Consider the following 15,456-nt stretch of genomic DNA (forward strand, 5'->3'; position numbering starts at 1 on the left):
TTCTTTTATGAGGTTCCTTTCTGTAATTTCTTTAGGGTGGTTGGCATTGGATAATAATTAATAAGTACATTACTAATTACTAATAAATAAAGAAAGAATCATCATTAGCTTTTGCCTTCTTTTTTACTGATTATTTCGAGCGCCTTTTTAAATTACTAATTGGCAAGAGAAATTTGTTGTGTATGTTGATTGTTGAGAGGAGAAAGTGGAGACAAATAGGCAACCTGGAGTTATGAATTCAGGCATTTTGGTGTATTTGCTGCTTTTATGCTCATGTTATTGTGTTGTAATAGCAAAAACAGATTCTGGTGACTGTAAGTTTTGATTGCAAACCTGTGATTATGCACCTTTTGCTTGCTCTTAACATGTCATTGAGAACTAATGAGTGGTGTCTCTCCATTATGATAAGTTGCAATTGTTGTGATTTTGTTCCTGGATTTTCGGCTTTTTTGATAATTTTCATGCTTGAAGAGTTAGGGGTTCGAGTTGCTCATTATTAAGGTTGCTAAGTGGGTTAGTTGGAACTTGGAAGGATGGTGTACTTCAAAGCATGCTTCACCTTGTGTAGTTTCATGCTGGTTAATGCATCTATAGTTGTCTGGATTGCCTTTGCTTTCAGGAGCTGTGTTTTAATATGATCATGTTTGCTGGAACTATTTACTCCCACAGCCTAATATGGATGGTCTTGGTTGGGTTACGAGGCCTTTCAACTTTCTTTCTTGGTCAGTGCTACTAATATGCTGAATATGAACCGAATTGTGTAGTAGCTTTGGATCCTCTTATTGAAACTGTCATATAGCAGAAATCCTAGACAATTTATTGCTAGATTATTTGGAAAAGTTTGCAGAATTGAGTAGAAAATGTTTGCAGTTCTTAAGATTACAAATTCTAGCTAATAGAATACGAAGCAATAAATCTACGACAGAGTTCCTAAAGATCAGCTCAACTCTACACTTTACTATGCTTAAGAGGCTCTTACTTTACCCTTACCAATCACCAGCTAGATACACATCCATTCCCTTAAATGGCTTTCCTATGTTTGTTGTTTCTTTAATTAGAACCTGAAGTTACTCTGTGACACTTGTATTTCATACTGGACCGTCTCAGCTTACATTGAATTGGTATATGAAGAGATTCTTTTGATTGTTGCATTGCATGAGATATCTTCTGAGCAATTTTTTTCAAAGTTTCTTTTACATGGTTTATGCTATCATCTTTCTTATTGTATCTATATAGATACTTATTCGATATCTTATGCAGTGGATGCTTTAAGATCTGTCAAGAACCAGTGGCAAAACACACCACCCAATTGGGGCAAAGGGGATCCATGTGGTCGGAAATGGGAGGGCATTTACTGTAATGATTCACGTGTGATTAGCATGTGAGTATTGCTCTTGACTTATAAACTGTGAATCAGTTGTTACAAGTATGTTACTTGATAAATATGGCCCATTTCCCTACTAAGTACTAACCCAATTTGTTTGACATTGCAGTAAACTATCAGGCATAAATTTAGCAGGTCCTTTTCCTGAAGATATCTTGTCATTATCTGAACTACGGACTTTGTAAGTTGTATGAATCTTATGTTGCTAAAATAACTAGACTTATTATTTTGTCTTGCAGCTAAATTTTGAGTAATGGTTGACATAATATAAGTAGTGATTTTCTTTGAAAGATTACTTAAGGCAGTTTCGTAACAAATGGTGAGATGTTGGTAATTTTGATTGGAAAAATGGGTTTTAGGTATTCTCTGTTAGCTATTTTAGAACAAGTTAAAGGATAATTATCAAAGATCATTGTTGTATATGCAACTGAAGACCAGTAGCTTGTGGGTTATACTGATTTTATTTATGTGTTCTCACTGTCTATCTAGATGAGGCAATATTATTTAGAAATTGGCCTTGGGAATGCATGCATGGCTATTTTCTCACTTTTGCCTCTCAGTCCCCATGTGCGGTGTGCATCAGAGTTTTAAATTCCCTTCCACATATTTGGCTATGAACTCTATCATGTTACATTAGCATCCCTTTCTTTCTTGTCTTATTCTTCATCACCCTTCAAGAGTTTCAACTTCCTGAAACTGATCTCTTTACTAAATGATAAATCGTTCTTATATAGGGATCTATCAAACAACAGAGGTCTGACAGGCCCTCTTCCGTCAAATATTGGGAATCTGCAAAATTTAGTACACCTGTAAGGATACTTTTTTTCTTCATACTTGTAAATTATAATGTCTGAATTTTTTTATTTTTTTTTTCCAGAAATTAGAAAAAACTATGATTTATCTCATTGCCTTCTTTTATTGCAGTGTACTTGTGGGCTGTAATTTTTCTGGCCCGATTCCAGAGTCTATAGTAACTCTACAGAAACTGACTCATTTGTAAGTGTCTCCATATTCCCCCCCTCCTCCTCCTTTCTGATTTTGTTATTTCCAATCTTCCTATACATCCCATTGTAAAGATGATTGACTAGCTTACTATGATCAACCCTACTTTATCTCCTATCTAACCCTTGTTATGTGAAACCTTCACAGATTTCTGAATATGAATCACTTCAGTGGAAACATACCACGTTCCATTGGTAACCTCACAAATCTTGTCTGGCTTGATCTTAGTGAAAACCAGCTTGGTGGAACGTTACCAGTTTCCAACATGACTACAAGTGGCCTCGATAAGCTGCTTAAGGCCAAGCACTTGTATGCTTTCTTTGCAGCAGAGTCTACTTCTTACCAATTTTCTCTCTTTCCGTATAGCAATAACTATATGTTCTCTGTGCAGTCATCTTGGACGAAATAAGTTATCAGGTGAAATTCCAAGTGAACTTTTCAGCTCAGGAATGTCCCTGATACATGTGTAAGTTCTGAAATTGATATCTGAATTTTACTATATCACTAAATGCAATATGTGCATTCAGGGACCTCTTCCACAAGTAGATTTTTCTTGTATAATAACTTGTTTAGAAGCACTTTGTTGTATACTGCAAAGGATTTATATAACAATATTGAGAGCAAAAGTAATACTGAAAAACTGAAGAGAGCACTATGGGGCACTCCAAAATGGAATGTGAAAGTTGGTATGACACAGCTAAAGCAAAGAGTACTGTGGGGAATGGCATGTGGAGGAAGCTGAGGATTAGTTAGAGACTTAGAGGTGAGAGAGGGAAAGGAAGTCAGACTTATATTTCTAAAGAGGAAAGTAGATCAAAATGAATCATGGAGCAAATTAGTATGTATTTTGGGTGTGTATCACGCCTTTTCAATGCTTGAAGATTACATCAGATTTTTGTGATCAATCTTATTATTGCCCTTTTCTGCTCTCAGTTCTTTTATCTCAAATTCCAATCTGTTACACAAGTGATTCAAGTCCCTGATTTCAGTCTATGCAGACAAGGCTAATCTTGTAAAGAATGTGGAATAGTATTTCCAAATAGCAATTCCACATGATTTACCTATTAGTAATGAGTTAATGAATAGATGTCCTTATGAAATTACAATAGTACAGAGAAGCTGGCATTTATTCCTTATTGATCTGGTAGCCTTAATCAAGTCAATAATTTGCTTAATCATAGATTTATAGAGAAAACCTTTTCAACTTCTTGCTCTCACACTTCAAATTTATTGACTATCTTAATGACTTGAACAGCATTTTGAATGAAAACCAGCTCAATGGAAGTATTCCAGAAACATTGGGGCTTGTACAGAATTTAACTGTAATGTGAGTACATATTAGATCTTTTTTAGTGTAGTTTACTGGAAAGAATTAACACCAGTTCAGGGTAACTAACTTTTCTCTGGTTTGCAGTCGTTTGGACAGGAACTCCTTGAGTGGTTCTGTACCCCAAAATTTGAGCATGCTCACTAATGTGAGTGAGCTGTAAGTAGTTCGAGATTTTTTTTTTTGTTACTCTCTTTACGTCATGATTTATGAGTTCAAATGCATATTGATTATGTCCTTTTTTTTTCTTTGGTTGTTGGTACTTTATTACAGCTACCTGGCAAACAACAATTTGAGTGGTTCAATCCCTGATCTAACAAGAATGACTCTCCTTACATTTGTGTGAGTAGTAGCAATATCTGAACTTTTGGTAGCTTGACATATTGTTCTTAGAATCATCATCAAAATATAGCTTATTACAATTTATATTTTCTGAAGCTATCTGCTAGAATTTGTGAATTTTAGTTGATTGCCCCCTATGATTTGCAGAGACTTGAGTAATAATAATTTCGATGCAACGTCTGTTCCTCAGTGGGTTGAGGAGTTACCAAATTTAACTACATTGTGAGTTTTTTCTACCTTTTTCTTTTTTCTGTACTTTGATTTCTTAGGAATGATCTGGAATTAATTGTAATTGTGTAATACTACTTCCTTTTCTTATTATGTGCAACAATATAATATTTTATGTCTCTTTGTTGCACATAATAAGAAACAAAGGTAGTATAATTATAAGTTAACCAAGTGGAAACAATGGTAAAACACATTAATTAGCAAGACATGTTTACACAGGTAGAAATAATGGGTGTAAGTAGGTTTTATAAATGCTGAAAACACAAAACTCATACTTGTATCTTAATTGGGTAGTACTAACTTCTAACTTTCATCTGACCCTCTCTTCCGTACCATTTAATCAATCAATCAAAGCCTTAATCCCATAAGTGGGGTCGGCAACATCAACCAAAAGTGATTATACCATATAGTCATCCCCCTCCCCCCTCTTCCCTACCATTAGAAGGCAAAACTTTAGTAGATATATTGGGATCATTTTGATGTTAAGGATACATAAGGAATGACCATATGAATGGGTATTAGGGTGCATCATGATCGTATATCTTTGCCCAATTAAATTATATTACTGGAGAGAAAACTTTTTAGCTTTGAATTACTGCTGTCTAAATCGATCATGTTAATGACCTATCCTTAGTTTCTCAATTCTTGTGAATGAACTGACCAATATATACATACCTTGCCACCGAGGGCCTAGTTGCAAACACACCCTTAGCATTGGAGCTCGTAAAGTTATGTAGAATTGAACCTGCACCAATCTTGAGCACGAGCAGTATCAGATGCACTAGGTATGGTATGGGTAAAATTCTGATTTATAGAGACGAATGATGCTAGAATCGTCATTGCTAAAAGCTGAGAAAAATTCTGATTTATGGTGACGGGAATATGCGTGTTCCTATTAGAGAAGGTGTTTCTTATATATCATGGTGTTTCTTATTCATTAAAAATGAGAACTTTTCAGCAATATGAAGGCCTTGAAGCAGCAAAGAAAAAGCTGTATTTTCCTTCAAAAGACTGAATAATCTTCTTGTCTTTTGGCTCCTTTTGTAATCAATCATTTTGAATGGGATACATATTTCTTCATTTTAAGGCCATGAGAGTTACAATCAGATTTGAGGATTCTAAGGTCTTTAGATACAAAGCAATGGCAGTTTAATAGTACTCAGGAGACTCAATCACATTTCTTTTCTAGATTTTGCAATACAAAGAATTCACTTTGATTTTGAGTATTGATTGGTGGACCCTTGTTTCGTCCTGCATCATTGATGGTATCTTCAAGGATGTTGTGACCATGGATGCAAGATCAGTACAATAATTGGCAACACATCTACATTTTCGTAGGCAAATTGTCAGTTTTCCCTGCATTACTAATCTATCGGCTATGAATTTGCAGAGTGATGGCAAACACTAGTCTTGAAGGGAATATATCGACAACACTGTTCAGCTTACCTCAAATACAGACTGTGTACGATTTCCCTTTTCCTTTCCTTTTCTTTCTTCTTTTGGTTTTTCTCATTTTCTAAAATTACTTTGTTTTATTGTCCTCTTAAATTAATTTGGCTTATGAACTTTCATATTGGACCATAGGGTGCTAAATAACAACCAGCTAAATGGCACTGTAGAAATTCCAGCTAATGTCAGCATGAATCTCCGCCTTTTGGATTTGCGGAATAATTCCATTGATGGCTTTAGTTCTGGAATATACAACAAGAGCATTCTGTAAGTGTTTTATCTCTACTCCTTCCATCCTTATATGATTCCCTTTTACCTTAGAATTCTGATAATTTTGTTACATGATAAACATTACAGAGTACTATCTTTTTTGTCTTAAGATTTAATTGAACATTGTACAATTTCTCCAGGCTTGATGAAAATCCTTTTTGTCTGAGGCCAGAAGCTGAAGGAAACTGCACTACTGTTCAGCCTTCAAAATATTTAAACTTTATACCACTACTTAAATGTGCCCCTCCAACTTGTTTTTCAGACCCAATAATTCCATCTGATTGCAAACGTCCTTACCTTGGTAACCTGGTATTCAAATCATTTAACTTTTCTGATCTGGCAAACATGCGCTACTATGACTTTCTAAACGACACTTTGCAACCTCTTCTTTCACCCCAAGTTTCAATAGATAGAGTGTGTTTAGTGAGCTCAATGATAGATACAAATGGGTACCTTGTATTGAATATATCATTCTTTCCTCCTGGTAAAAATTACTTCAATCGAACAGGAATTTCTTTAGTTGGGAATGCCCTTAATAATCATGTTTTTGATTCGCCATATGGACCATATTACTATATTGATAAGGGTTATAACTTTCCAGGTAATTTTTATTTTTTTATTTTTTGTAGGATATTCTTTTAGAATTTTAGTTTCTTTGCTCAAACAAAAATTCTGCAGGACGAACCAAGAACACTGCTCTTATTATAGGAGTAACAGTTGGTGGCTTTGTGCTTTTGGTGCTAACAATTGCTGCTGGAGTTTATGCCTATCGCCAAATGAAAATAGCCCAGAGAGCTGCTAAATTAAACAATCCTTTCTGTAAGATTAATCCCTGTGTCTTTTTTTCTTTTTCTTTTTTTTTTTTGCATTCATGTGTTTGAATTAATAAATCTTGCTTCTTTATGTAAACGCAGTATCCTGGAAGAAAGGTAACATTCCTCAAGTGAAGGGAGCCAGATGGTTCTCATTTGAAGATGTTAGACAATGCACCAGTGATTTTTCTTCTGAAAGCGAGATTGGAGTTGGGGGTTACGGGAAGGTGAGTTTTGCCATCTCCCATTTCTTTTAGTTTTTGGCTGTCTTGAGAATTGTCACCTTCATCTATTTCAGAAAATCCTCATATGGACTGGCATAGCTCGTGATGAAAATGACTATGTGTTTGTGTTGTACTGGTGCATTAGGTTTTTTATTCACAGCATTGAGAATGTCTATCTATTAGGAATTCATAGATTTCTTGTAACAATTATCGAACCTATAATACTATCTCAAAAGGAAGAATATAGTCTTTTCACACGGCTTCAAGAGTTGATATCTTGTTGTATCTCCTTTTGCATTGTAATTTTGAAATCTTAGGCATAAGATCTGAACTAATGAAGTCTTACAACATATTTAAAAAAAATAAATGGGATACTTTATAATGGACGTATAAATTGGTTAGACCGCACCAATTGATACTCTGGCAATCTGAGAACTTCTATTCCTCTATGGATTAAGGATACAACCCGAAGCATAGGAAATAGAACCTTGAACATCTTGCCACCTGCAAGTACTCTAGTACTACTTATTAGCATAACGCCAGTAGAATCTCAAATGATTCAATAAATTTTTGTTCTTTTGGGAAGAGGTTTCTACATTTTCTTGATCAAGCATTTTTCCTTTATTTTGTTGATATGTATCAATTTGAAACTTTCTAGATAGAATAATTGATATTTGACTTTGGGCAGGTTTACAAGGGGAAACTCATCACTGGAGAAGTAGTAGCGATCAAAAGAGCTCAGAAGGGATCAATGCAGGGGGCATTGGAGTTCAAAACCGAGATTGAACTCTTATCAAGGGTTCACCACAAGAATGTTGTCAATCTAGCTGGCTTCTGTTATGATAAGGGTGAACAGATGCTGATTTATGAATATGTTCCGAATGGGAGCCTGAGGGCAGCTCTGTCAGGTACAATTTCACTTTACCTAAGACAGATAAACTCCAAATAGTTGTGTATGACTATGTATAATGCTAATCCTAAATTAAACAACAAAAGTATATTTTTGTTACATATATGAAGTATGAACCTTCATCCCAACCAATTTAGTACTCAATCACTTAATTATAAATTGTTAGCCTTCGAATGTTATGAACAGTCATTCTGATTTCCGAGTACTATTATAAGACACTGATGCGTGCCTTTATATTATCCTGGGTGAAGCTTTAAAATCCTGTGATCCAATTGCAGGGAAATCTGGAGTTCGATTGGATTGGACACGGAGGCTAAATATTGCCCTTGGTGCAGCTAGAGGTCTGGCATACTTGCATGAGCTTGCTGACCCACCCATCATACACAGGGACATTAAATCAGATAATATATTGCTGACTGATCACTTGAATGCAAAAGTGGCAGATTTTGGTCTGTCAATACCTTTCAGTGATGATAAGGGTCAGGTGGCCACCCAAGTTAAAGGAACATTGGTTAGTCCTTGATGCCTATGCAATTATCTTTGTTATATTATGAGATGGACGAGAGAGGAAAGATGGGTTAGGAGTGAATTACAATCGTGTATATGTTTCACCAGTGGTTTTGATCATTTGATATAATGCCATGCAGGGTTATTTGGATCCTGAATACTATATGACTCAAATATTAACTGAGAAGAGTGATGTCTATAGTTTTGGAGTGGTGATGCTGGAGCTGGTCACTGGAAAGTTGCCACTGGAGAGACACACATACATTGTGAGAGTAGTAAGGGATTCATTGAAGGAAACGGGGAACGTTTACAACCTTGTGGACCCTGCCCTTCGTTCAGACATTCTTATTGAGACAGATGAATTTGTGAATCTGGCTATGAAGTGTCTTCAAGACACAGGGGATGAGCGACCTTCAATGAATGAAGTGGTGAAAGAGATCGAGAGTATAATTGAAGCAAGTAATATGTACTACGATGTTGAATCATCTACCACCTCTGCTAGCTTCGATGTAACGAGAGATAGTGGTTATCCTTATAACAGCTATGGATCCATGGACAGCAGGATGAGCAGCCCTTTTATAAAATGAGAGAGTCAGAGAATTCTGTCACAAATTCTATCTGTTGACTGCTCCACTCTGATTGATCTTTGTATTGGAGTGTACTAGACTTCTCTGACTACATTTTTTTTTTTTTTTTTTTTAATATTGATAGGTTATTATTGTGTATATAAAATGAGGTGCTACTATTTTACTTGTACATATATACATATGCATACACAATAAAGAACATTTAGTTTTTTTTTTTTTTTTTTTTTTTTGAAGGGTGATTTCCCATTCAGTTTGAAAGAACATATTTTAGACAAAATCAACTCAGATAAGGTCTGTAAGCACTGGGTGATGATGGCCTCATTAGCCAAAAGCCAGGAACGAGCCAAAAGCCAAGCCGTGCCGTGCCGTGCCAAGCCCAAGCAATGTAAATGGCATGCAAATCGACTCGTCTCCGAACACATTTGTCCATTTACCTATTTTTACCACCCCTGAAACATCACCAAATACATGATTTTTTTTTTTTTTGAAAAAAAAATAAAAAACATCACCAAATACATGAATTTTAATACCACATAATTCATTTTTAGAAAATTGCTTTCAAAAAATAATTTTACTACAAGTATATGAGATTATGGTTAATGTAAAAGACCACAATACCCTTACAAAACCAAAAAATAACTTGATAGAAATATAAAAAAAAAAAAAATGGGGGGAAATTACAAAAACAAATGACTTGGGGAGAGGTTTTACCTCATTTTATTTTCCACATTTAAATTTTTATTTCATCAGCCAATCAACAAAAATTTTGGACAGGTGTCAACGTGTCATTACCCCTCCTTTCATCCAGAAAGGCAAAAACCTAGGGATCTTCACTATAAATACAGTACAACCCATTTATCACTCCCTCTAAAACTCACAGTTTCCATAATTTCACTACAAAGTTTCTTCAAAAATGCAGATATTTGCGAAAACACTCACTGGTAATACTACCACCCTTGAGGTCGAACCCAGCGACTCCATTACCACTCTCAAGTCCAAGATCCACCTTAAACAAGGTTTCACATCTTCTTTTTTGAAGCTATTACTGATTTTAATTCTTTTTTTCTATTTTTTTTTGGCTGATTTCATAGTGTTTTTAGAGATTACAACTTGTATTTTACTTGAAATTATGAGTTTTCATTTGTTATTTTTGAAGTTTTACTCCTACTGATTTCACTCTGTTTTTTAAGAATTTACGTCGATTTTCAGTTTTCACAATAATGTGTTTTAATCTTTGCATATTTTGTGTTTGTTTTTGAAGGAATAATTCCAGAGCAGCAGCGCCTGATTTTCGGTGGGAAACAGCTTCAAGATGACCGTACTATTGCTGACTACAACATTCTCAAAGGTTTACCTCCTCTTTTACCCTGTTTTTCTCTCTTTCCAGAATACAGTTCGTCCTTACTTTTTGTGGCGTTGATGATGATAATGTACTTATTTATGCGTCATTTTGTTATTTTTTGGATGATTTCTGCATCTACTATTGTTGTGCTCTTCTTACTCTGTTTTAATGCCATGTCGCCATTTCTCATATTCCTGAAACTTCAAACTTCTTCATATTTGTAGTTGATGCTTTATTTCTACTCTGTTTTATTTTTTTATCTTGTTTTCATAATAAATTTTTATAGTCGCATTTGTTTAGTATATCTCTGTTTTGTTTGTTTTACATTTTGTAAATGGCTTTTTCTTCAAAAAAAATCTTGAAATCCTCTGTTTTCCTATGTAGTTTTGAAATCCAGTTTCTGTTGATATTTTTGAAGCAACTTTAAAGTTTCACCGTTTTCTGGATTTAATCGCAAATTGTTGTTGGCTATTTTACAAAAAAATAAGTTGCTACCTCTAGTTATCAGTGCTGATTGTTAACACAATTTTTATTCAATCTATCAAAATTGTTGTTCTGTCTTATCTGTGAAATCTCTGACTTCTCTGTTACAAATAATCGTATTGTTGTTGTGGTGGTTGATAATGATTAATGATGTTGATTTTTAATAAACAAAAATGTAGAATCAACACTTCACTTGCTGCTGAGGTTGAGGGGAGGAGGCTACGGAAACTTCCACAAATTCAACCCGAGTATGGTGGTGTTGGCTCGTCAGTATAATCAAGACAAGAAGATTTGCCGCAAGTATGCATCAAATCTATCCTCAATAATTTTATTAATTCAATCTCTTTTATAATATGAGCAAATTGCATTTAATTTGTTGAATGATAATTTTTCAGGTGCTATGCTCGTCTGCCATTGAGGGCTACAAACTGTCGCAAGAAGAAGTGTGGACACTCCAATGAGGTACAAAAATAGTATCACTAATGTTCATAATTATTATGCGAATTATTTGTTTTATTTTCATGTAATCGATTAATTCTAATGGTATGTGTATTAAATTTATGTTACAGCTGAGGGCTAAGAAGGTTTTCTTAGCAAAGGGAGCCAATCGGGTCACTTGAATGAAGAAGGGCAATGGTTGCTGCGACTTTGGTTGAGTTTTTAGCATAATAGTAATGAAGTTTTACTAGAGGACACTACTACTAATACTCTGGTTTAAACCTAATTTCTGTAGAAGTATGAAAACTGTTTTAGTTTTGGTGAAGTTTATGGCATCAAACATTATAATATCATGTTGCTATATCAATACTACTACTATTATGGTTTAATTATGTACTGGTATATATTTGGACAAGTATGTTTTAAAATTGGATGATATGATTTTGCCTAGCTTTTGAAGTTGCTATAAAGTTTTAGTCACCAAGTTGAATGTTTCTCTTGAGTACAGTTGGTAAAACAATGACTGGAATTTGATTTTGCTTAATTATTTTCACCTAGCTCCTTGTGTATTGCATGTTAGAATTTTAACTTTTAATTGCTTTGATAGGAAACGAGAATTTTCTCAACAAAAAACAAAAAGATCTATTACTAAACCAGTTTTTACAAGTTTTTTGCATTTTTCAAAAGAGGAAACAATGAAAAATCCTTTAAAAAAAAAATTAGAATTAACAAATTAACATTGATTATAATCGGGTGAGATTTAAAAAGATCTGAAAATATTTCACCAATATGTCTGAATTAGATCACACAAATACATAAGGGAAACAAAAAAGGGATAGGGGGTTAAACTTCTTGTTTAATGAAAGGAAAATGTTCAAAAAATTGAGAAAAGTAATGAAAATGCTACAAGTAAAGGTGTTTAATTGAAATACAAGCGTGAGGTTCAACAATACTCGAACCAATTTTTTGGCTAAAAAGTCATTATGGGTTCGGCACTTTTTTATACAACCAAAATTTGCTTGGTAGTCTTTTATCATGGAGTAATTATAATCATCCAATTTAATTTCTTACTGTGTATTATTTTGATTAATTGTCTTATAATATACGAGTAGTTGTATAAATTTGGGGGTGTATATAAAATTAGTTGTACTACTCTAAATTTGTGTTTATAAATGTAGATGCGTGAACCCTAACTTTCAACTTTCAATCGAGTTCAATTTTTTTTATCAATAAATCCGATTTATTAAGGTTTATGTATGATCTGCTTAATTATTCTATAAGTCGGATAATCGAGTTAATTAATTTAGAAGACGAGGCCAAAAATTTTCTCACCACCAAAGGAGGCATGCTAAATTGCTAATATGGTGGTGCACTGGTGCTGTACTGCTGATGTGTAGGGGGTAAATTCTTATCTCTTAGTAGGGACAGCTGCCAAATATTTTATTTTGTCTTTTTGTGATGTCAGAAATCAGAAGTTAGTAACCTGAGGTGTAGTGGATGCATGGCATAGAGCTACCATTGCACACATACGTTTTAATTTGACGTTGAATCATTACTTTCTCTTTCTATCTCAATATATTGCTTTATTTGATTCTAATCTTTCATTTTACTGCCCTCACAGGTCACAATATTAGCTATTCCTATCTCGATAGTCTTTAACTTTATGATTTTATCCTTGGTGTTAGTAATTAGTCCATTATAATTATAATTTTATCCTTGTTATTAATTAATGATCAATGTTAAGGTGCTCATGTCCATTATGATTATAATATAATATATAGTCTCACAAATCGCTAATGATAATCATATGACTACACGAATTTTCCAATTAATATGAAATATATATACTACTCCGTACTCCATAATAGTATTTTATCATCATAGATCATACTACATTACTACCTAATATACCTTAATGACATCCAAATGTGCATTGTGCTAAGGTTTAATTGTGGCATCCATAAATAAAAAAGTATGATACAAGTATAACTAGTCAACTTACTTAGATAATGTTTTGGGTTATGTTGTCGTGTATTATAATTTATTGTTACTTTTTTTTAATAGTTTTTTTTTTTTTGAAACACTTTTTTTTAATAGTTAATTCCTTCCTATTTAAGGAGAACTACGTTGTTGTGATAATTAATAAATGATTATATATAGCCTATAGAGAAGGAAAAAAAAACCAACGATATATATATCTTAAAAACAGTTCTATATTTTTGGGTATAGCAAGTTTTGAGATGATTATCGTATTATGTACACTAATTCATCATATCACAAAAATTTTTATTCCAATAAAATAAACCATTAGCCCTAAAAAAATGTACAAGTACACCATTTCGTTTTCACAATACATTATTATAGAGTATTATATTGTCGTATTAATTTTTATTTCTTTTACAAGTATATTTTCGTATTATTATTAATTTATTATATATTATAATATGATAATGTTAAAGATTTTCAAAATAATTAGCCACAACTCATACCTTTTTTTTTTACACACACAACTCATACCTTATAGTCCGTATTAGTGGTTTTAATTAAGTTAAACACTCAATAATCAACAAACATAATTCTGTTATTTATCCAAGTAGCTAGCTACCCCAAAAGCCCAAATAAATGTGCATTTCCTTACTGAAATTTCAGTAGTGAGTGAGTACAACTTTCTCGTTTAGCTTGCTGTCCAAGCCAAACCCTAAAAACCTACCATCCTTATCCTATAAATAAGACCCCCTCCCTCTCTCCCTTTTCACCCTAACTCTCAAACACAGTACTACTACTACACTCTTCTAGAATTTTCTTCCATTTCTACCCTTCCTGCAATTCCAAACCTCCAAAAATGGCGACCCAAGCTTTTTCCGTTCATCTCAGCCCTAACTCCAGTCTTTTCCCCGAAGTCCTTCCCATCCACATTCCTGTGTCCATGAGCTCTGACGACTCTCTCTCCAAGAAGAAGAAGAAGGCGTCGTCGTCTTCTTCTTCTTCTTCGTCTCCCATTGAGACGAGCTCACTCAGCTCACTCTTGTCTTCCTTGGGAATCATGGCCCTTTCTTCTGGAAACTTCCAGGTGGCGGTGGACTGGAAGGAGACCTCTGACTCTCATGTCCTCAAGGTCGAGCTTCCTGGGATGAACAAGGAGGAAGTTAAGATTGATTTGGACGATGAAGGTGGTCATAACGTGCTTGTCATCTCCGGCGAGAAGGAGAAAGAGAAAGAGAAAGAGAAAGAGAAGAAGAAGCAGAATGAACAAGAGGGTGACAAGTGGATCTTTGCTGAGATAAGGTCTGGAAAGTTCTGTCGTCGTTTCAAGCTCCCTGAGAATGCTAAGGCTGATGATATCCATGCTACTATGGTGGATGGTGTTCTTACTGTTACTTTTCCCAAGGTTCAACTTCCTAAGAAGCCTGCTAAGTCTATTCAGATTTCTGCTGCTTGAAATTTCAGATCAAGTTTTGGTTCGTTTGATTTTCTGGGTTCGTTTTATGATGTTTAATGTTCTGGGTTTTTCTTTTTAGGTTTTATTATGATGAAGAGAGAGAGTGGTAGTAGTATTAAGTAATATAGTATATGTAGTAGTGATCTAATGAAAGAAGGCTAGATGCCAAGAGTTGGATGCCATGAAAATGAAATGATGTTATCATCATGTTTTGTGAATATAATCAAATCTGGGTTAAGTTTACAGTATATTTATGGCATGCATGACATTTTTTACTTTAATGTTTTTAAATCTTATGAAAAAATGGTGCATGGTTTATTTTGGTGAATGGATAAAACAGTATTATTAAGTCATTAACGTATTAAGCACTTGTACAACACCTGGCCTGAAACTTGAAAGGAGTAAAAATGTTAGGCAGGCCTCAAAAATAAGGTCCCAATTTGGGATTGATGCTCAGTGGAGTATTAGGGATAAATGGATGATATTAGTTGAATTTCTAATTTCATTAAAATTGATTATTCATTTATTTGTAATGCGTAGCATGAGACATGAGTACTTTGTGCGAATTAACACTTTAACAGAAGCAAATTTTAGTGAATTATAACAAAATTTTATTTATAACACAAATTTCAGGAGGGTGAAATTATGAATGGAGTTTTATTTTTTGGTGAAGTATAAATGGAGTATTATAAAATAATTAGGAACAATAAGA

General features: G+C 34.1%; 3 protein-coding genes across 3 annotated transcripts; all 3 read left to right on the forward strand.

The window, feature by feature from the left end:
• The first annotated feature begins 41 nt into the window (after positions 1-41).
• On the forward strand, positions 42-9,232 carry LOC110733390 (probable leucine-rich repeat receptor-like protein kinase At5g49770). Its single transcript, XM_021913430.1, has 19 exons — positions 42-314; positions 1,261-1,381; positions 1,494-1,565; positions 2,119-2,193; positions 2,309-2,380; positions 2,534-2,695; positions 2,778-2,852; positions 3,642-3,713; positions 3,801-3,872; positions 3,987-4,055; positions 4,203-4,277; positions 5,674-5,745; positions 5,868-5,999; positions 6,143-6,603; positions 6,681-6,821; positions 6,917-7,041; positions 7,727-7,946; positions 8,227-8,459; positions 8,596-9,232. Exons 1-19 carry the CDS (start codon positions 233-235, stop codon positions 9,040-9,042), a joined length of 2,778 nt encoding a protein of 925 aa, XP_021769122.1. The 5' UTR covers positions 42-232; the 3' UTR covers positions 9,043-9,232.
• Positions 9,233-9,385: 153 nt separating this feature from the next.
• Positions 9,386-11,697, forward strand: LOC110733391 (ubiquitin-like). The gene is made up of 5 exons (XM_021913431.1): positions 9,386-10,058; positions 10,304-10,390; positions 11,047-11,167; positions 11,263-11,329; positions 11,437-11,697. The coding sequence occupies exons 1-5, from the start codon at positions 9,956-9,958 to the stop codon at positions 11,485-11,487; spliced, it is 429 nt and encodes a 142-aa protein (XP_021769123.1). The 5' UTR covers positions 9,386-9,955; the 3' UTR covers positions 11,488-11,697.
• Positions 11,698-13,939: 2,242 nt separating this feature from the next.
• On the forward strand, positions 13,940-15,185 carry LOC110733392 (18.1 kDa class I heat shock protein-like). Its single transcript, XM_021913432.1, has one exon. It carries the CDS (start codon positions 14,148-14,150, stop codon positions 14,742-14,744), a length of 597 nt encoding a protein of 198 aa, XP_021769124.1. The 5' UTR covers positions 13,940-14,147; the 3' UTR covers positions 14,745-15,185.
• The last annotated feature ends 271 nt before the right edge of the window (positions 15,186-15,456 follow it).

This window comes from Chenopodium quinoa, unplaced genomic scaffold, assembly GCF_001683475.1.
Source record: "Chenopodium quinoa cultivar QQ74 unplaced genomic scaffold, ASM168347v1, whole genome shotgun sequence".
Lineage (NCBI taxonomy): Eukaryota > Viridiplantae > Streptophyta > Magnoliopsida > Caryophyllales > Amaranthaceae > Chenopodium > Chenopodium quinoa.